The 18,157-nt window shown below is 41.7% G+C and overlaps 1 protein-coding gene and 1 long non-coding RNA gene across 8 annotated transcripts in view; one reads left to right on the top strand and one right to left on the bottom strand.

Annotated features, from left to right (window-relative positions):
* SLC39A10 (solute carrier family 39 member 10) overlaps positions 1 to 4,753 on the bottom strand; it is a 32,225-nt gene extending 27,472 nt beyond the window's left edge. The window contains exons 1-2 of one of the 6 annotated variants that reach the window (XM_019007373.2): positions 4,648 to 4,750; positions 3,276 to 3,430 (exon numbers count right to left, since the gene is read on the bottom strand). In XM_019007373.2, coding sequence (XP_018862918.1) covers positions 3,276 to 3,287 — 12 coding nt within the window. In that variant the 5' untranslated portion in view covers positions 3,288 to 3,430; positions 4,648 to 4,750. Of the gene's footprint in view, positions 1 to 3,275; positions 3,431 to 4,275; positions 4,399 to 4,647 lie in introns of those variants that run through there. The other 5 variants (XM_015634355.2, XM_015634357.2, XM_015634353.3 and 2 more) reach the window with 5 other exon arrangements.
* A 162-nt stretch (positions 4,754 to 4,915) lies between these two features.
* The window catches only part of LOC107207753, a 51,180-nt gene continuing 37,938 nt past the window's right edge, over positions 4,916 to 18,157 (top strand). For both annotated transcript variants that reach the window (XR_001522917.3, XR_004498301.1), the window contains exon 1: positions 4,916 to 5,105. This is a non-coding gene — a long non-coding RNA (uncharacterized LOC107207753). The remainder of the gene's footprint in view (positions 5,106 to 18,157) is intronic.

The raw sequence follows: 18,157 nt of genomic DNA, 5'->3' as shown, positions 1-18,157 counted from the left end.
TGTATCTTTATATATAAATTGTATGACAACACCTGCCTGGAATTCCTGTTGGATTATAGTGGTCCTTACTAAGACCTGTGACTGGTAACCATTTCTAAAGCATTTATAACTTACGTGCAGAAACACTGCACAAAGTCTCTGTTTATTGTATTTACAATTTCATGCAAATTCTGCATAAAATTTCTTTCGTACATTCTTAATGTGAAGAGCATTTTATTTCACATATGCATTTTATCTTACCTAACCAACCACGATGCAGATTAATGACTTTCAGACATGATCAGTTATATATCAACTTCCAGTATTACAAAGACTTTCTCCCAAATCTAGATTGGTTTAGCTACCTCAGTGACTTCAGAACTGTGCCTTTACCACTTAAGGTATTATTCAGACCTATTCACACTTATTCAAAACTTAAGCACCAAATTGAACACTGATGCAATTTTCTGTATCTCCTAACAGTCCAGAGAAATTCTCTAGAGTTTTAAGTCCTCTGTTAATATTCCACATTTTGTACAGACAGGCCACTTTGTTTGATACTGACTTGTGATGTCAACACAGAACAAAAAGAGGAGATGTTTCTCTGACAAACTTCATGAGGCTACAGAGAAGGTGACAGCCAGATGAGAATGAAGCTCCTGGGTCACTGAGAGAGAAAGGACAACAGCTGAGTCACTCCTCTGCCGCAATGGGAAAAGCAGCCAGGAAATGGAAAGAGAGATGAGGCAGCACAATGTGACAGGAGAACATTTCCAGTCTAATGAATCATGTCCCCCAGCATGGGAACAACACCCTACAAGTAATTCCAACATCCCCTTCTCAGTAGCTTTTGAGACTGACACCAGCAAACCATCATCTTCCAAGTATTTTATGCTGCTTTCCAGCTTTCTGGATATTAAAACCTGTACAGACTTTGCACTATCACAACAAGAGATAATGAAAGTGACTTCAAACAAGTATTTTTTAACTTCTTTACTCCTCAGATTTTTATTACATCCATAAAGCCTGGAGCAATGGCACTGATTCAATAGCACTAAAATACTATGAACAGGGGTACTGACGCAGCACATACCTTTCTCTCCTTTAGGAGGTTACACCGTGGCAGGACATGGTTTCCAGCATTTCAATCAGTTTTTGAAAATTATAAAAAAAATGGTTTTATTAGCTTTGCCTAATTGGTACACATTTCCTTACCAGAGCTTATTAGGTATATTTCAAGTAATATCTCAGCTGTAATTAAAGTGTGATGTAAGAGAAGTCTTAATTCTTTCTGCATTAAGTGTTACTTCAGGCCTTTATCAGCAAGATAAAATTACTCGTTTCATTTAAGATAACTTCCCCCAAAGATAATACTTTTCAGATGATAAAATTGTTTTAAATAATTGCTATCTAAATTAAGTTGGACTCCCACAGTAAACCAGGAAGTTATATAGATTTTCTTCACATTAGAATAGAAATTGCCTCCCAAAAGGCATAAATTCTCAGTATTCACAGAACTCACCCTGCACCTAAAGCTCAAACCTGTGAAAAGCATGCCTGCCCAAGGAACAAACCTGCCATTAAACCTTCCTTCTCTGAAAGTCCACTGACATTTTAAAATGTGTTACAAAAAGTCAAGATACATTTGACAATTCTGAAAACATCCTAAAAAATGCTATGAAATACCAAGTGTTCCAAGATCATTGCTCATTGAACTGAGAAGAAAACAGAGATTTGCCCATGCTGGTATCATTTTCCTTGCTGACACATGCAGTTGTGTCTGTCCATCCCTCCTACTGTCCAACAGTTTGTACAGATGTCACCATCCTTCCACCAAGTTTCACCACAGTAAAGGACCAAATAGTAACTTAGAGAAAAACTTTCACGCAGTTTGGCTTTTAAGTAGCTAGTGTAATTTTAATCAGCAATTCCATCCGATGAAAACATGTAAATGTTCTTGTGAATGTTCTCAAATTGATTTACTTTATCACTGATTTATCAAGTGCCCATCACACATTCAAAACAAACTTCCACTTCTGTAAAAACTGTGACAGAGACAGGAATAAGTCTTTACAATAGGCACAATCATGATCAAACAACATTGAAATTGGACAGCCAAGGCAAACAAGTCCAAACATACTTCCTTTGGGACTATATACAAGCTTGAAGTCCATGTGATCTGGGCACTACTTAAAAAATCTTTTCAGACTTGAATCAGCCATTGCTTTGCAGAAAATGCATTATGAATAGAAAGAGTAAATTACAGTTGCTTGACTTACTTAGAGAAGAACAGGAAGAAAACCTATGCTATGTTGGATGTATTAATTTTGCCATATGTACATATTTATCTCACTTTTGCAAGTCAAAGTAATGATGGTCAGCATGTGCTTTTTCACAGCAAGTACACTTTCTAGGACTTGTCTGAATTACCTGGATGATCCAATTTAATTATTTTCTTACAATGGGAAAAACATCTATTAAGACAAAGCCTGTGAGCACACCTGAGTAACTTTAAACCATAACTCTGCTGTAATTGCATGTTTTATGTGGATATATGCTGCAAACTTAATAGCTGGGTTTTATGTAAACCAACCTGGCAAGAACAAAGACCTATACAAATATTAATCGAAACAAAGCCCATAGTTTTGGAGAACTTTTTTTAAGTAGCCAGAATCTCCAATCATATTGCCAATTCCAGATAGGTAACAGTGTATAACCCCTCCACACCCACCCGTGGACCCGTGGGCATAATGTCATGCCCATATGGAACTGCCACCATTAATCTCATCAAATACACACAATTAATTCAGTCTATCTATCTAGGCTCTCTTCTCCTTTAGAAATAGACTGCATGGATCCATACTTTCCTCTGAAGTATGACTTATGAAGCAGTTTAAAATAAAAATGCTGCAGTTACACACAACCACTAACCCAACTTTAACCATTAATCTAGCACAAGAATTTAGCTGGTATAGTGTATATAAAGTATAATGTATATAGTATGTTCTTGGGGACCATAGAGGTTTTTGCAGTTACTGTCTTACATTACCATGCCAGACTATTAACCTGTAAAGTAACCATTAGTCTCTCACTTTGGAGTTGCAAAGTGTGCCTCAGACCAAATTCCTATTTCCCTGCACATCTGAAGCAGTGTGTTATTCAGCAAAGGAAATCAGAGTGCATTCTCTGTTCATGTCAAATTTTAAGAAAAATCACATACCTTTTTAATAAAGGAACTTTTCTATTTTTATATCATTGTGTCAGTTACTACTACCCAAAGCGATGTAAGGACATACCCGCTGGAACATGCCAGGAATTACTTTTGTTAACTAGATGACAACTCCTTCCGCTCGTCTGAAAACTAACCAGGTCTTCCAGTGTGCATTTCTCAGTTCTGTGTCAGGCTCGAGGTTATCACAGGCTCCCTTGGTGTTACGGTACAAGATCCTACCTTAATAAAAAAAACACATCATGATTGCTACTTACAGACACACGGTGTTAGGAGTGCTAGAAACCCCAGGTATTTCTACTCGGGCAACTCTTGCTCAGAGTTTTAACAGTTAGCCGGCATGAATACTTCTACAGAGAGGCCCAAAAACGACAAAGATAAATAGAGATTTTAAAGAGCAATTTTATTCCGCAGTTTCAACGTTAAGTATAGATTTCCAAAGGATGCAGCACAAACAGCAGAGACGGTTGAGAACAGAAAATCAACGTTGTTCGCTCATCATTTCTCTGTCTGTACAGCACAGCCACAAAGCCTCTGACCCTTCCGCCCTTACCCTTATTTAAGGTTACGTTCAGGTTACAGCCCGGCTGATTTTTCCGCAGCTGTTAACGCTAAGTCCCAACCGTAAACCCTGCAAGATTTAATCGCGTGGCTTGTTCATCATCCACCGCCCCGGTACTGCCTCCCAAATACCGCCAAGTCCTGCGGGGGTCCTTGGCGGATCCCGCAGGCCGCTCCCGCCCCGCAGCGCCCAAGCCGGGCGGGCAGGGCCGGCACCTTCCCCCGCACCCGCGGCCTCCACGTGGCCGCACGGAGAGCGAGCGAGAGAGCTCGGCAGGGCCGGGGCGCGCCCCGAGCCGCACTCCCGGCAGGAAGGCTGCCAGAGGGAAGCGGGGGAGCGAGCACCGGGCAGCTCCGCTCGGCTCGAACCCGCCCGGCCAAGGGGGCCCGCCGCCCCCCGACTCCGCCGCCCCCCTTTCTCTCTCCGCCCGAGCAGCCCAGGCAGCCGCGGCCCCGCCGCCACGTCCCGGGCCCCCGTTCCGGGCGCGGGGGCGGGGAGGATTTACCTGCCGCATGGTCGCCTCCCGAGCAGAGGAAGAAAGGGGGTGGGGGGATGCGCCAGGGCCGCGGCGGCGCCTCGTGTTCCGCCGCCTCGGGGGCAGCGCGGGCGCGGCCCCCCCGCCCCCCGGCCCCGCGCCCACCCCGCGGCCCCGCGCCCCGCCGCCACGTGATGAGGCGGCCGCGCCACCGCGCGCCCCTCTCGCCGCCCCGCATCGCGGGCGAGCCGCTGTCCGCTGCCGCCGCTCGGTCCCCGCCGCGGCTCCTCGCCCGCACCGCCGCCCCCCCGCCCCGGCGCGGCCCGGGCCGGCCGCCACCCGCTCCGCGGCGCCGGGCGGCTGTGGGGGAGGGCATGTAAACAAATGGGGTTTTATAGCTACCTCACTCGAGTGCCGTGTGCATCTCCCTCTCCGCTCGGTACCAAACCGCCGCGGCGCCTCCTCCTCCTCCTCCTGCCGCTCCGCCGGCGCTATTCACAGACCCGGCTACGCCGCGCTCGCCCTGCACACGCGGCCCCGCAGCCCGCGCTGCCCAATGCGCAGCCATTTCCTCCAGCGCTACGAAAGTGGCGTAGCGGCCCTGCCCGCCCGCCCGCCCCTCGCTGCGGCGGCTCCGCGCACGGCCCGGCAGTGGCCGCGGGGCCCGGGCAGCGCCGGAGGGAGCCCCGCGGGCCCGGGGGAGCGCGGCCGCCGGCCCTGCTCCGCTCCAGGGAGCCCGGCCTGGGCGGCTCGGGGGGAGCCGGGGCCGAACTGTCGCCTCTGCAGCCGCCTGGGGAGAGGGTCCGTCAGCAACAACGGGGCGTTTCGTACCTTCCTATGGAGGTACCTTCGAGGCCGAGGTGGGCACTAACCCCCGCTTATTTAACTCCAGAAACTCCTGCCAGGCTTGCTCATGCCGCCAAAGCCTGCTCAGGCAGTGGACGTCTCCCCATGCCGAGGTGGAGCCCCTCGTCACCACACCACACATTTCATTCCTAGACAACAGCTACAGAGCTAAATAAAGCCCCCAAACCAAACCGAAGCAAACCTTCGGTAAATCAAAACCCTCGCTAGCTCAGCACCGGGGATCAGGGGGCATTTTGGTTAATAACGTAAGACATACAACATAATGGAGTCTTTCACAACAAACCATATTTTAAAATAGACCTGCGTGTTTTGGAATGGTTATTTATAGAAAGCAACGTTCAAAGGCTGAAGCGCAGCTACAGGAACGTTTCAGATAAGTTTTAGGCTGTTTCATTTTTCTCTTGGAGAAATTTGCATACAATTTCCACATTTTATTCCAAAAATAAAAAGTGTTTCCATTGCAGGCTTCAATCTAGAAGTCTGCTATGTATCGAGAAGTAAACCGACCTTCCCTGTATTTGTTAAGGATGCACACGTTTGGTTTTTTTATATTACTGAATTGGAACTAATGTAATTATTTCTAGAAACGTTCCTTTGTTAAACCAGATGATTCAGACCAGCACTGCCTTCCTTAAGTCTGGCCTGGCAGAGACAGAGTCCTATCTTACCCTGTTCTAGTCCTGTTTGAAGTCCAGGGCATATCCCGTGGTTATCCACCCCAAAAGCCTCCCAAAGTTACATGATTTTTTTTTTTTTTTTGCTTGGTGATGTGTAAAGGATTACTTCTGTTTGTTTAGCAACCAAAAGAAAATTGTTACCTGTAAGAGTCCAAAAACCACATAAACATTAAACTGAAGTCATGGTGCAAGAGAAAATGAGAGTAAACTTTTCTAGATACAATAAATGTTCATTCGAATGCAGGTACTGTAACAGACAAAGACACATAGACCTCTCAAATGACCTAAGATCACATCAGCTGTGTGCATTACAGTACACCAATTTTTTGTTATGTGATACTAAATCTTTTCAGAACTTTTCTGATTATTCTGTTTACCCATGAGGTTCACATCTCAGTGACAGAATTTATAATTTCATATCTCCTCCAATGTCTTTTTCTCTCTTCAGTATTTATTTTTTGGGGAAAAAATAACACAATCCCTCTCATTTTTTTGCTGTATGTCTGACCAAATCCATCACTAGAATATAAACCATGCTAGTCCAAAGTCAGTAGCTCACATCAAGTTTTAGGGACTGTTAAAAAGTGATTATGAGGTAGTATACCAAACTGTTGCTTCAGATCATTTTGTATGTTGATTTGAATGATTTTTATCTTGAAGCAGGTCTCCTACCTCTCAGAATTTTAGCATAGCAAATAAAGCACAGATCTGATTATGATGTTGGTTATTAGGCATTTATAACAGTTGATCACTAGATGTGACTGATTTGTATTGCTGTTTGCTCTAGAAATAGATCTACTGAGTGGAAAAAAAACCCTTTAACTTTTCTTTTTCCATGAGAGTTTATTCAGAGGGAATTGTACTCAGCAATAAATGGAGCATATGGGGTTTGTTACCTTTTTGGAGTAAAATTCAAGTAATACAAAATCTCCCTAAAAGAAATCAAGAACTCTAATAAAGCAAAATACTGATGCTACACATTGACTTTCCAGAAACTCACCCAGCCAAGGTGTACCAATAAATAGCTCTCTGTTAGTGGGTTCTCCTCCCTTCCAGCTGTTACCCACTCTAATATGTATCTGTTCATTTAAAATCCAGAAGGGGCCATTAGCAGGCCTGCCAGCACTCTGCTAACATTTCCTGCTAACAAATGAGTTGCATTTGTAGTTTGAGTTAGAATGTTTCCTGTCAGCATGCTCATGGCTTTCTCCTGATGCACTGAAAAGCCTGCTTGTAGAATATCTAGAATATTTCCCCCATAGTTTTACTCTGTATCCTGCATTTAGGCTTCTTCTCACCAGTTTTAACCACACATTTTAGTGCAAGAACTGCACATCGGTATTTGAGGAAAAGAAAGTTGGACTTTCTATAACATAGGTTCAGAAACCCAAACCAAAAATTATTAGATCAGGCATTTACCATGAAGAAAAGCTGAGGAGTGTGTTTCCCAACTTTCTGTGCTGCAGGGAAGCTGAACAGCAGAGCAGGGCAGCCAGCACTGCAAGAGTGCTGAGAGCTTGAGAAAACACAAATGTATGCAACAAAGCCAGACTGACTTTTCAAGCTTCAAAAAGAATATGTTACCATACTTCTAGAACAGAACTGGTTTGCTTTTTTTCCTCCCTTCTCTCACAGGGCACTTCCTTGCTGAGTAGCACTGCAGAGCACACACTCATATTTTGGGTAGAGTAAGGGAATATATATATATATATATATATATATATATATATACACAGATCTCACACCCTGATTTCCTGTCCCCGCCCTTGCAACAACCCAGTTGCAGATGAGGGGGTAGAAGGTTGACATGTATACATATAAAAAAAATAAGTAATTTTTTAGGCAAATTATTAAAAAAACCCAAAAAACAAAAACCCCAACAAAACCCAAAGCTTCTCAGTAATTCAGTGCACAGATTTAGCTCTTACATCCTGATAAATAGCTCTTACATCCTCTGACTGTAAACAGAAGTAAGAGTCTTGTGAGTATTCCTTGGATAATTGGAACAGTAGTACTGAAAAATATTTTGACTGGGAGAAATTAATTTAGAAAGCTGGTAGTTGAAGGTGTACACAAATCTTGTTATATAAGTGGGAGAAAATCGTCACTACTTGATGTCAAAATGAAGTTTCGTACCCCTCTGGCAAATTCAGCTTTTTTTGGTTGAAGAGCCCAACTTTATTTTGTTGCTTTTGAAATATTGATGTCTCATGAAAAAGCCAAGGTAGTGGCTTGAAACATCAACTTCCTCCTTTTCTTTTAAATCATCTTGTCCAAGATTTAATCAGAATTTAAGGCACTCTGAATGCTAACATGGCTTGGTTTGTGGCACATGATACACACATATTTTCTTTGCTGCTCTGTTTCTGTCCCTGCCTTTCATTCATTCTGGGAGCCTGAAACAAAGTCAGAAATGCCATTTCTTCTATGACAATGACCAACAAGTATGGCTCAGTTTGCTTGAGAAGTTCAGTATTAGAATTAACCTTGAGAATGGCTAACAGGGCACAGCTGTTGTCAGTGCAGACTTGCCAAGCAGGATTTTGCCAAGTTCCTCGGGGATGGAAGAGCTTTGCTACAGGAAGCTTGCACACAAGTCCACTGACAAGAGCTCTGAAGTGGAATATCAGGGAATCATACAGAAATCATAATTTCCTACTCTGTGTCTTAAATGTGACCTATTGACAGCTGTCCCTTCTGCTCTGAATATACTGATGTATTTTCTGTCTAACCATCTCTGGTTAGCTGTGTTTTATAGATTGACTTGTACTTTCAGAGCTTGGCAATTCGAGCTGTGCTCATCCCCAGGCACTGAGATTGGTGCTGAAGCAGCAGAGACTTTGCTTATGGCAAGGACAGAAGGGAAGTGTGGAAGCATCAGGGGGAACTTAAACAAGCAGGTAGTGATTCTGTGATTAAAGCTTGTGCTTGGAAATAGGAAGTGATGTCCTCTGGGGGATTTCACTGCCTCAGGACTGCTTGGTTTGTTTGCAGTGAATTTAAAGCCCAAGTTTATTTAATTCCACAGCCATATATATATAAAAATGGTACTTTTAGTAGAGACTATATATGCTTTTTATTCTCCTTCCTGCCAAACTGGGTGCTCTCCCTTAAGCCTTGCTTGGCAGGTTTCTTTAATTAGCTCTGGTTGGTTTCAACTCTGTGAATTCCAGTGGTAAATCAAAGTAGATCTGGCTAGTTTTGCATGAACTAGTAAGTACAGTTTGAAAGTTACTTTAGTTGTAAGATGGGGAAGAAAAGGCAAATCCATCTGAGCTTTTTTGTTTTGTTTCTAGAAACCATTCTTACCCTTTTTCTCTTACAACATGTAGATACCCTTCTGTTCAGACAGTATCCAAACATTTGTGTAGGTTTTGAAGCAAAACTATCAAAATCAATGATACCATCTGCATAATTTTAAATATGGTATCAGTGTAAGTACTGATGGGAAGTCAGTTCAAACAGAAATCTAGGAATTTTTGTATTTATTATTTTTAACATGCCAAAACAAGATACAGGTTTTAAAGGTCTTTGTTTTAAAAAGATTTTGAATTGGTCTCTTTGTGGGGAAGGGCTGGGCTTTTGTGTTTTGTTTTTAAACATGGGCTGACATTTTTAGAAAAAATATAAATCCTTCTTCATTGGCTCTAGACTTAAGGTTGCATAAACACTAAAGGACATAAGCAGAAGGGTGTTATGCTGCAGCAGCAACTGAAGTCTTTGGTGCACTCAGAGGTTTCTCTGCAATTTGGGAAACAGCCAATATGACCTTTGGCTAGTTTTGCAAAGCTAGCAAACACTGGTATACTTATCCACAGGAAGACTTGCCGGCAAACTTGACTTTATTAAATGACTCTCCCTTTGTTTTCCTATTATTTGCTTTAAACATAACTGTCTAGTCCTGCTCTCTAAAGCAGTCCAAAGCCCTTTCATTGGATCTGAGACAGGCAGGATTTGCTGGTTACAGGTCTGGGATAAAATTCAACGTGGAAGCTATTAGAAAGTGTGTCACAGCCTTCTTCCTGCCGTGCAGACTCAGGTTTATTTATTTTTCTCTCTTCCTGCCTGCCTGCAGAAAGCACCTGTTTGCTTGTGGCACCTTGTCTGTAGGCAGTGGTTGCAGGGAGATAGCATCTTCCTTCCAAAGGATGTGGTGGGCGGGAAAGGCCAGTCAGCTGCTTCCTGCAGCATGAGTGGGGTGAGATTGCAGAGCACAAAGAACTTCTGGTCATGTTCACACAAGACCTCTGTATCAATAAATATGGATATTATCTGTTGGAAACAGGCAGGGTTTGAAACATTAAACAAAGCTGTGCTAGCTGGCTGGGTGGGGTAGAAATTCCTCTAAAGGCTTTCACTTACTAAAGCAAGCGACTGATTCCAAAACTGACCCACCTGACCAAAGAGAAAATATTGGCTTTAATGTAATCTCTTTACAAGCTGAGGAATTTGTTTTACACCCTCTTCTCAAACACAGTGGAAAAATAATAATGAGACTGGCCCTGACATTATTTGAAGAAATCAATGAGGAGATTAAAATAACAAAGGTCAGCATCTTTTTATTATCAGTCCCTGTCAAATTTTAACAACTGATTTGGTGAATTGGCATTTTTTTTATATATGACCTAGACTTAGCTGAGTAATGGAAGCATAGCTCTTCTAAAGCTGGATTTTAGTAGGCAGCTGGGGTGAAGTTCCCCATTTCTTTCACCTCTGTTACAATTGGAAGTGGAAATGACAAATTTTGAACTCACGCAATTCTGCCATTATCAGCAGGAAGAATCAGGAAGCCAAGACATCCTTAAGCTGCTGGCTGCCTGTTTGGGGCACCTCAGGGATATTGCTCATCTGTGAAATTTTGGCAGTGGGCAGGGAAGCTGTACAGCCTCATCTCATCTTTAGCGTAGATCCAAAACCTCAGAGACATCTACAGAGAACATGTGGGACAAGAACATGCACTGGCAGAGAAAATAAAGATATTGTTTGCAGAAATAAAGCAAATTATGAAATGTGTGTTTCGTTTGCTTTTCTTTAAATAAACTGTACCGGTAACAAAATCTAAAATCAAGAGAAAGGCTCTCAAAATCAAAATTATTAAAGACTGGCCCATAGTTTAGGGAAAGAAATAACTTACAGTCAGCTGTGTTTATCCTTCCATGCCTGCTAATTCATAACTGGGAACTGAAGGGAGCAGTAGGATGTTGGTCTTTAGGGCACTATTAAAACTACATGACCTTTGATTTGAAATGCTGGTAGGCACCTAAAGTTAGATTGTTTTCCCCCAATATTTACATTTGTAATTTTTACACCTGTATTTCATGATTTCTAGAGAAACTAAATAAGGAGCCAGCAGGAAGAGTGTGAATGACATTAGGAAACACCCCAATTTCCAAACCTTTAAGTACAACCATTTGACAGTACATTTAGGTGTTGTAGCTTTATTTTCCATCTTGCTCCCCCAAGATCCTTTGCAGAGTTGATGATAATTTTTTGTTTTAATGACTCAGGAAGGAGTGTGAATTTAAGCATGAAGAGCTGTGAAAAAGGGAGTATTTAGCTGATACACAACAAGATGAATCATGGGGACACCTAAATATGGTCTAAATGACAAGAAATGTAAAAACCAGAGATGAGTATCTGTGGAATTACAGGGAGAGACAGACCATGGGGAGGTTGCACAGTAGAACTGGGAAGAGAACAGAGAAATGGAGAGGCCTGTTACATAACTATTTCTGATCTGCATGGCTTAGCAACCTCACTTGATACCTCCTTCTGTAAACCAGTAGTAACTCCTCTGAGAGCAAGCACAGCAGCAGCAGGATAGACTGTCACAGTGATGAATACTTCCTGTTACTGCTTTGAAAGGAAGAGAAGTTTTGAAGCATTTTCTCAAGCATGGGACTAAGGAGACTGCTTGTGATAGATATCTTTGCTGAGCCATCAGGTGATGGATTTGCCATGTGTTAGAGCATTGAGAGCCCTGAGGAAGACTCCAGGGTGACAATGCCAATAAACAAGCAGAGAGAAAATAAAGCATTTATGCAATGATTAGGCTGGACTATGCTGAGTGACATCCAGTCTGTCCATACATGGATGTTATCCAAGAAAATTAACTCGCAAGCTCATGGAAAGAAAATCCCTCTGAGACAAAACTCAGTGCTAGTGTTGTATTGTCAACACTGAAATTGAAAAGGAAAAAAGAAAGAAAAAGTTGCATTTGAAAATGCTTGATTTCATGCACACTGTTAGTGACTTCCCACTCCTCTCATATAACCCTGCCTTATATTTCTTACCCCTCTCTACATACATACAAATAAAAAAATCATTGCCATATACACAAAGAGTAAACTCTTAATGATCATCTGTAGTAGCTCTAATTAAATGATTGTGCATTTCTCCAAGAAAAATGTGAGTACATGCCTTTTCATGGTTAAGGAGAGCATCCCAAGAATGTTCAAAATAAAATGTTGAACAGAAAATGAAGTTTGTTCTATAATATGATATTGTATTATACTATATATTTATATTATATTGTTATCTATTATAACAGATTTACATTATTGAATGTATACCAAAATGCACCACAAGCATGTAGTGATGTAATTCAAAGCTAAAAATTAATTGAAAAAAAATCCCCCAATTCTACTGCCTTTTGGACAGATAGAAGCAAAATAAAGGACTCGTGAGAGAACTTAATATTTATTTTTTCATTTAATTGTGGTGCCATCTCTCAGCAACTATGTCTGTTCATGGAAATGTTTCCAACAGGTGGCTTCCTTTAAACATAGGAAGAGTGTATCTGTATGATTTCCAAAGAGTTTTGCTCTCCTGCTGAGGTTTGTTAGTTATTTCTCAGAAGAAAAAAAATGATAAATGAAGGTGCTTCACCCTGTTCATCCATTAAAGTGAGTGAGTGGTGGCTCTCACTGAACTCACAGCAGCTTTTGGCTGTCAGGCCACTTACACCAGTACCTACACCCAGTACCTTAAAAGGCTTCATAAAATCAGAACCTTTCTTTGAACTTACTTCAGAGAATCACCTTTCTCTGTTTTTTGCAGGCAGTTTAGAACAAATCTTTGCAGCTGGGCAAACATTATAATTTCATTTACATTTTCAAATTTTTTTTATTAATGGTTCGATGTATGAGAGAAATCCACTGGATTAATTGCAAGTGCAATCTGAAATTTGAAAGCCTATAACCTGTTTGATATAAACTGATTTCCAGTTTACTAAAATTCTGAGAATAAGTCTCCAAAGCACAACATAGTATCCTTTGGCAAATCAATACACATAATGGAAAGAAGGAATTGCTACACTGCAGCTTCAAGGCATTGCTTCTTCAAGGTAAAAAGAAGCTAAAACTAAAGTCAATACTTACAAATGATTTGCAAGGAAGCTTGAAATGAGAATATTTTAGTTAAGCCAGGTACTTGAAAAGAGACTGCTTTTGGGGTCTCCAGCTCACATGTACCTGAATTGGGCTGGCTCACTGTGAAATTCTCAACCCAAAACCAGCTCACAGAGTTTTACTTGAGTTTATCTCAGATGACAGAAAAATACTGAGTTTGGACAGTGTGATTCTGGGATAACATTTATACTATGGGATGTGTCAAATTAATAGCCTAAGAATGACAAGAATTTGTTTCTGTTTTTCCAAGGGACGTTGGTTTTAAGGTAATGTGCTCTTCTTACCCTCAGAGAAGTATCCAGATTTTGTCCCCATTATCTCAGAAGATATTAACAGCATCACAGCTATCACTAATTAGACAAAAAAAAGACTGGCTATACATTCTCTAAAAACAGTGAACCAGAAAATGAGCTGTCAGTGCCTGAAAGTCCTGCAGGTATCCCCTTCTTGAGAGCAGCATGCACACATTACAGATCAGATCAGGCCACTTACACGACGTTGAGTGCCAGCTCCATCATTCAGAACAGCAGTGTCTGATTCTTGTCATTTCTCTCTTTCTCCTCTTCCTCATTTACAGGAGGGAGAGACTGCATGGCCTTTAGTCATTTCCCTAAACAGGAAGAGTTGCTGTCTATGCAGTTTCTTTTTTAAACTACTGTATTTTTAAGGAGCTGTTTGAAGAAGGTTTTGTTATTTATTATTGTATTGAAATTGAACCTTGAGCTAGTAAAAACAATATTATGGTAGTGCTCTAGTTATAAAACTGGAGCTGCTGTTTTCCCAAGAGGACACTTCAAATTGCTGCACAAAACCTGTTACTGTTGAGCACTGAGAGGTTTGCAGTGTACAAACCCCAAATTGTGAACAGCCAAGCAGCAATAGACAGTTTTTCAGAGGTTATTGCTGCTAGTTTAATTGTAACCTGAAACATAGAAAAAAGGTATTTTTTTAGGGGAGGGTGGGGTGGATCAATATTGCAAAGCTTTCAGTTTTTTAATGCCACTTGTGTTGTACTGCAAAACAGCACAGAAACCACATTAGTTTCAAGAATCGGTGATCTCCTGAGACCGAAGGACAGAGTCACTCTTCATTTTAATATAACCTGGTCAGCAATCATTGAGAAAGCTGAGTGAGGAGGAGAGAATGGGACTTCAGGAGTTTGGCAGAGGCAGATGGAATTTCCCCCCAGACATCTCTGTCGATTCATTGCACCATAACTGTTGTGGTCTTCCTGATATATCCCAGAACTTTTAGGGCTCGTGTTTAGCCCTTTGGCTGGAACCCCCAGTGAAGTCACCCAGCCATCTTGGATTATAGGTTATAATGTCCTCTAAAGACAACACACAGCTCTGCTCTCACGTCCTCAGAACATCTGCTTTCCTGAAGTGTGACAGATACAGTGAAAATTGCCACAGAAAGCTTTTCAAAGATGATAGAATCATAGAATCACCAAGGCTGGGAGAGGCCTTTGAGATCATCCAGTCCAACCATCAGCCTTGTACTACCACTAACCATGAGATGATTCAGTCTTTATGAGGCAGTTTGTATTTTCAAGAATCTGCAAAAGCAACGGACCCTCTTTTTCTTAACGTGATGTAAGTGTACAGTCTCACCTGGGCAGAGGCCCCAGAGGGACATTCTGGCTTCCAGGTGTAGGAAATGAAGCCAGCAGTTCTGTTTCTTCTGGAGGCAGTATTTCCAGGTACTTTTCTGACAGTGTGTTCCTCAAAGGAACAGAATCTACTGGTCAGTCAGTCCCACCTGAGTGCCTGGCAAGATCATGGAGCAGATTCTCCTGGGAACTATGCTAAGGCATATGGAAAATAAGGAGAAGAGCAATGACAGCCTGAGGGCATTACTAAGGGCAAGTCATGCCTGATGAGTGTGGTGGCTGGGATAGGGTTACAGTTGGTGATGGGTAAGAGTAGAGCAACCGGCATCATCTGCCCGGAGCTGTGCAAAGCGCTTGACTCTGTCCCTCATGACATCCTTGTCTCTAAAGTGGGAAGACGTGGATTTGGCAGATGGATACTTGGCGGATGATGGATTGGTTAGATGCTCACACTCAGTGCCAGCAGCTCAACGTCCAGGTGGAGACCAGAGATGAGTGATGTTCCTCAGGGGGCTGATGTTGGGATTGGCACTTTTTAACATCAGTAACACAGACAGCAAGATTGGGTGTACCCTCAGCAAATTTGCCAGCAACACCGACTGTGTGGTGTGCTTGACACGTTGGAGGGAAGGAATGCCATCCAGAGAGACCTGGACAGGCTGGAGTACTTGGCCCATGTGAACCTCATGAGGTTCAACAAGGCCAAGGTTGTTTGAAGGTTTTTTGAAGGACAGGAAACACAGTTCCTAAACTAGTGCTGATGATTCCTCTGTGGCAGCACTTGCCAAGGTGGAATCATAACTGAATACTAACAGTACAGAGGGATGAATAAGAAAAATCTGTTGCTGATAAGGGCTCAAATATGAGGCTTCAGGTAACTATTACTCCTCACTGCCCAGTTACTCTTCTCACTGCAGGCCCTTGAAGTCCCTCACCACTGACTGCTATCTCAGCGTCTTTCTCAGCCAGCCAAGCCTTGGTGACACAGAAGAAATGCTATATATGTGCATTTGGTCCTGTGATACTGCTTAGGAGTAATCTTCCCAGAATTAAATTTTATCCTTCAATAACCATGCAGGAAGAGACAACTTGAGAACACTTTCCCATTTGACTTTTGCATAGTGAACCTTATCTGGAGCAGACTTTCACAGCACCACTGAAGTTAATGCCTTAATAAAAACAACTCCTCCTCAATGGACTTTGTTTGCTTTAGCCTGACCTTATTTTCAGAGGATTAAAATTTAGCAATAATATTTTTATGGTCTTGAACTCTCTTCTGTTTTCGGAAAAAATCATGTTGTTAAGTTCAGAAAGGAGGCAGAATTTTTTTTCCTTTAGTATCACTTTGCCACATTCTAGGAGGAGCAACCACACACCAGAAGCGTCTCACAAAAAAAAAAAAAAAAAAAAAAAAGGTAACAGAGCTTTTTTAGAGAATTTATTTCCACACTGATTTTTTAGAAAGTATATATAAAAAGTGATGTACACCATTTTGATGGTATACATCAAATAGCTCTACTACTTTGTTGAGATGTTTGAGGTCAAGATTTAGAATGATTACTGAAATACCTAAAAAGCAAGTGAGGCATATGTGAGTGACAAGGTTTTAATCTTTACCCACACACTCCAGACATGCACATTATCTTTGGCAGAAAGACAAAGCTGCTCGGAAAAATTGACACTGGTATTCAGTAGGGAACAGGGAGTCCTGTGGAGACAATGGGATGTAAGACTTTCCTCCCTCCGCCTCCCATTGTGCTTATGGCTGGTGAAGTTCCAAGAGAACGTGGAAAAAAGATTTCTAAAGGTTTCTATTAGCCTGAAACAACCTTTTTCCTTAGTCACCTAATGAACCCAAAGGAAGTCCACTTGGTTTAATTTTTTTCCCTGAAAACGATCATAAAGCAAGTTTATAAAGGAATACGCTACTTACCCTTTATCAGGCTCTGATTCTAGAGTTTAAAGCGTTTTGCTGGCTTTACACAGGCAAGTATTTACCTCAGCCAGTTGCTTAGTAGCTCCTTTCAAATCAATAGGAATGTAAATGTGCTAGTAGCGAGGCACGTGCTTTACTCCTGCTGAATCATGTCCTTTGCATGTCGCAGTCATTACTGAAAAATGTGGTTGTGACCATACACCAAATTTGTTTTGGAAGGTAGAACATGCCGTGACATCAGACTGGTGTGTGTGAGTGGTGGGGTAGGAGAAGGAGGATGATCAATGTTTTTGGCTGTGAGACTACTAAGCATTTAGATATTTAGCAAATTCTGCCATTTCCAGAAAAATCCTAGATGCTAGAATCCGAGCATTTGAAAGCCATGTTATTTCTTTAGGTGCACTGCATACACATTAAAAAAAAACCAAACCAAAACAACACTTTGATTTCTGCCAGGTATGCAACACCATAACAACCGCTATAACAACATAACAAATCTGCTTTTTTAAAAGAAAGGTTTCATACACATTCAATTCAGTATGGACCAAGATGACGGTGTTCTAATTGATAGGAACATTTAGGAGCCTCTGGTATGCAGAGAAATATTATCGCAAATACTACATGGGTGGATGAGAAATGTAGTATATCAAGAAGGTGATACAAAATCTATGAAAATAAATATGCTCACTTCAGTCAGCTCTGAAATAAACTTCGACTTCAGTTTTAGTTCTCAAGGTTCAGTTTCAATAGAGATTTTTTTGGGGGTGAAAATAGCAGAGAAAAATATGAAAGATAACCTATCATCTACAATGAAGCAGCAATACTCAGCTATCATTAAGTCATGGCTTGCTTGCTTCACATAGAACTCTTTGCAGAGGAGGAAAGATTCCCTTCCCTCTCGCTCCTTCATGAAAATTGTTTTGGTTTTTAGTTTCTTGAAGCCATCACAGAAAATGTCTGATTTTGTTGTAAGCAGCAAGGTGTTTGTGTTTGATTGCTTCCAACTGCCAGAAGCTGTTGCAGAAAAGTCTGCAGCATTACTATTCCAGAAATTACGTACTGTCTGCCTTGCTGCATTGCTGCTTTGATTTACCTTCTTTTGCTTATGTCCAGATGATATAATCATATGATATATCATATGTTCACATATATCTCTCTCTCTCTGTGTGTATCTATTTTCACAGATACGCCCAAATCTAAAACTGTTCAATGCAAAGATGGAATCAGGGGTCTTGCAGAGGAATGAAGCAAGCATCTTGCTATTAAGAAAATAAAATATTTATTGAGGTCAGAGGTGGAAGTTTACTAGATTAAAGCAGCACAGTGGGAATAGAAAACTAGCTGTGCCCTGAGGATGGGCTTGTAGCTGAAGCAGGGGAGGATATGTTCAGAGTGCAGATAGCTCAGCCAA

This window comes from Parus major, chromosome 7 (genome assembly GCF_001522545.3).
Source record: "Parus major isolate Abel chromosome 7, Parus_major1.1, whole genome shotgun sequence".
Taxonomy (NCBI): domain Eukaryota; kingdom Metazoa; phylum Chordata; class Aves; order Passeriformes; family Paridae; genus Parus; species Parus major.
Note: the sequence above shows the minus strand (reverse complement) of the source record. Positions and strands in the feature narration are given on the sequence as shown.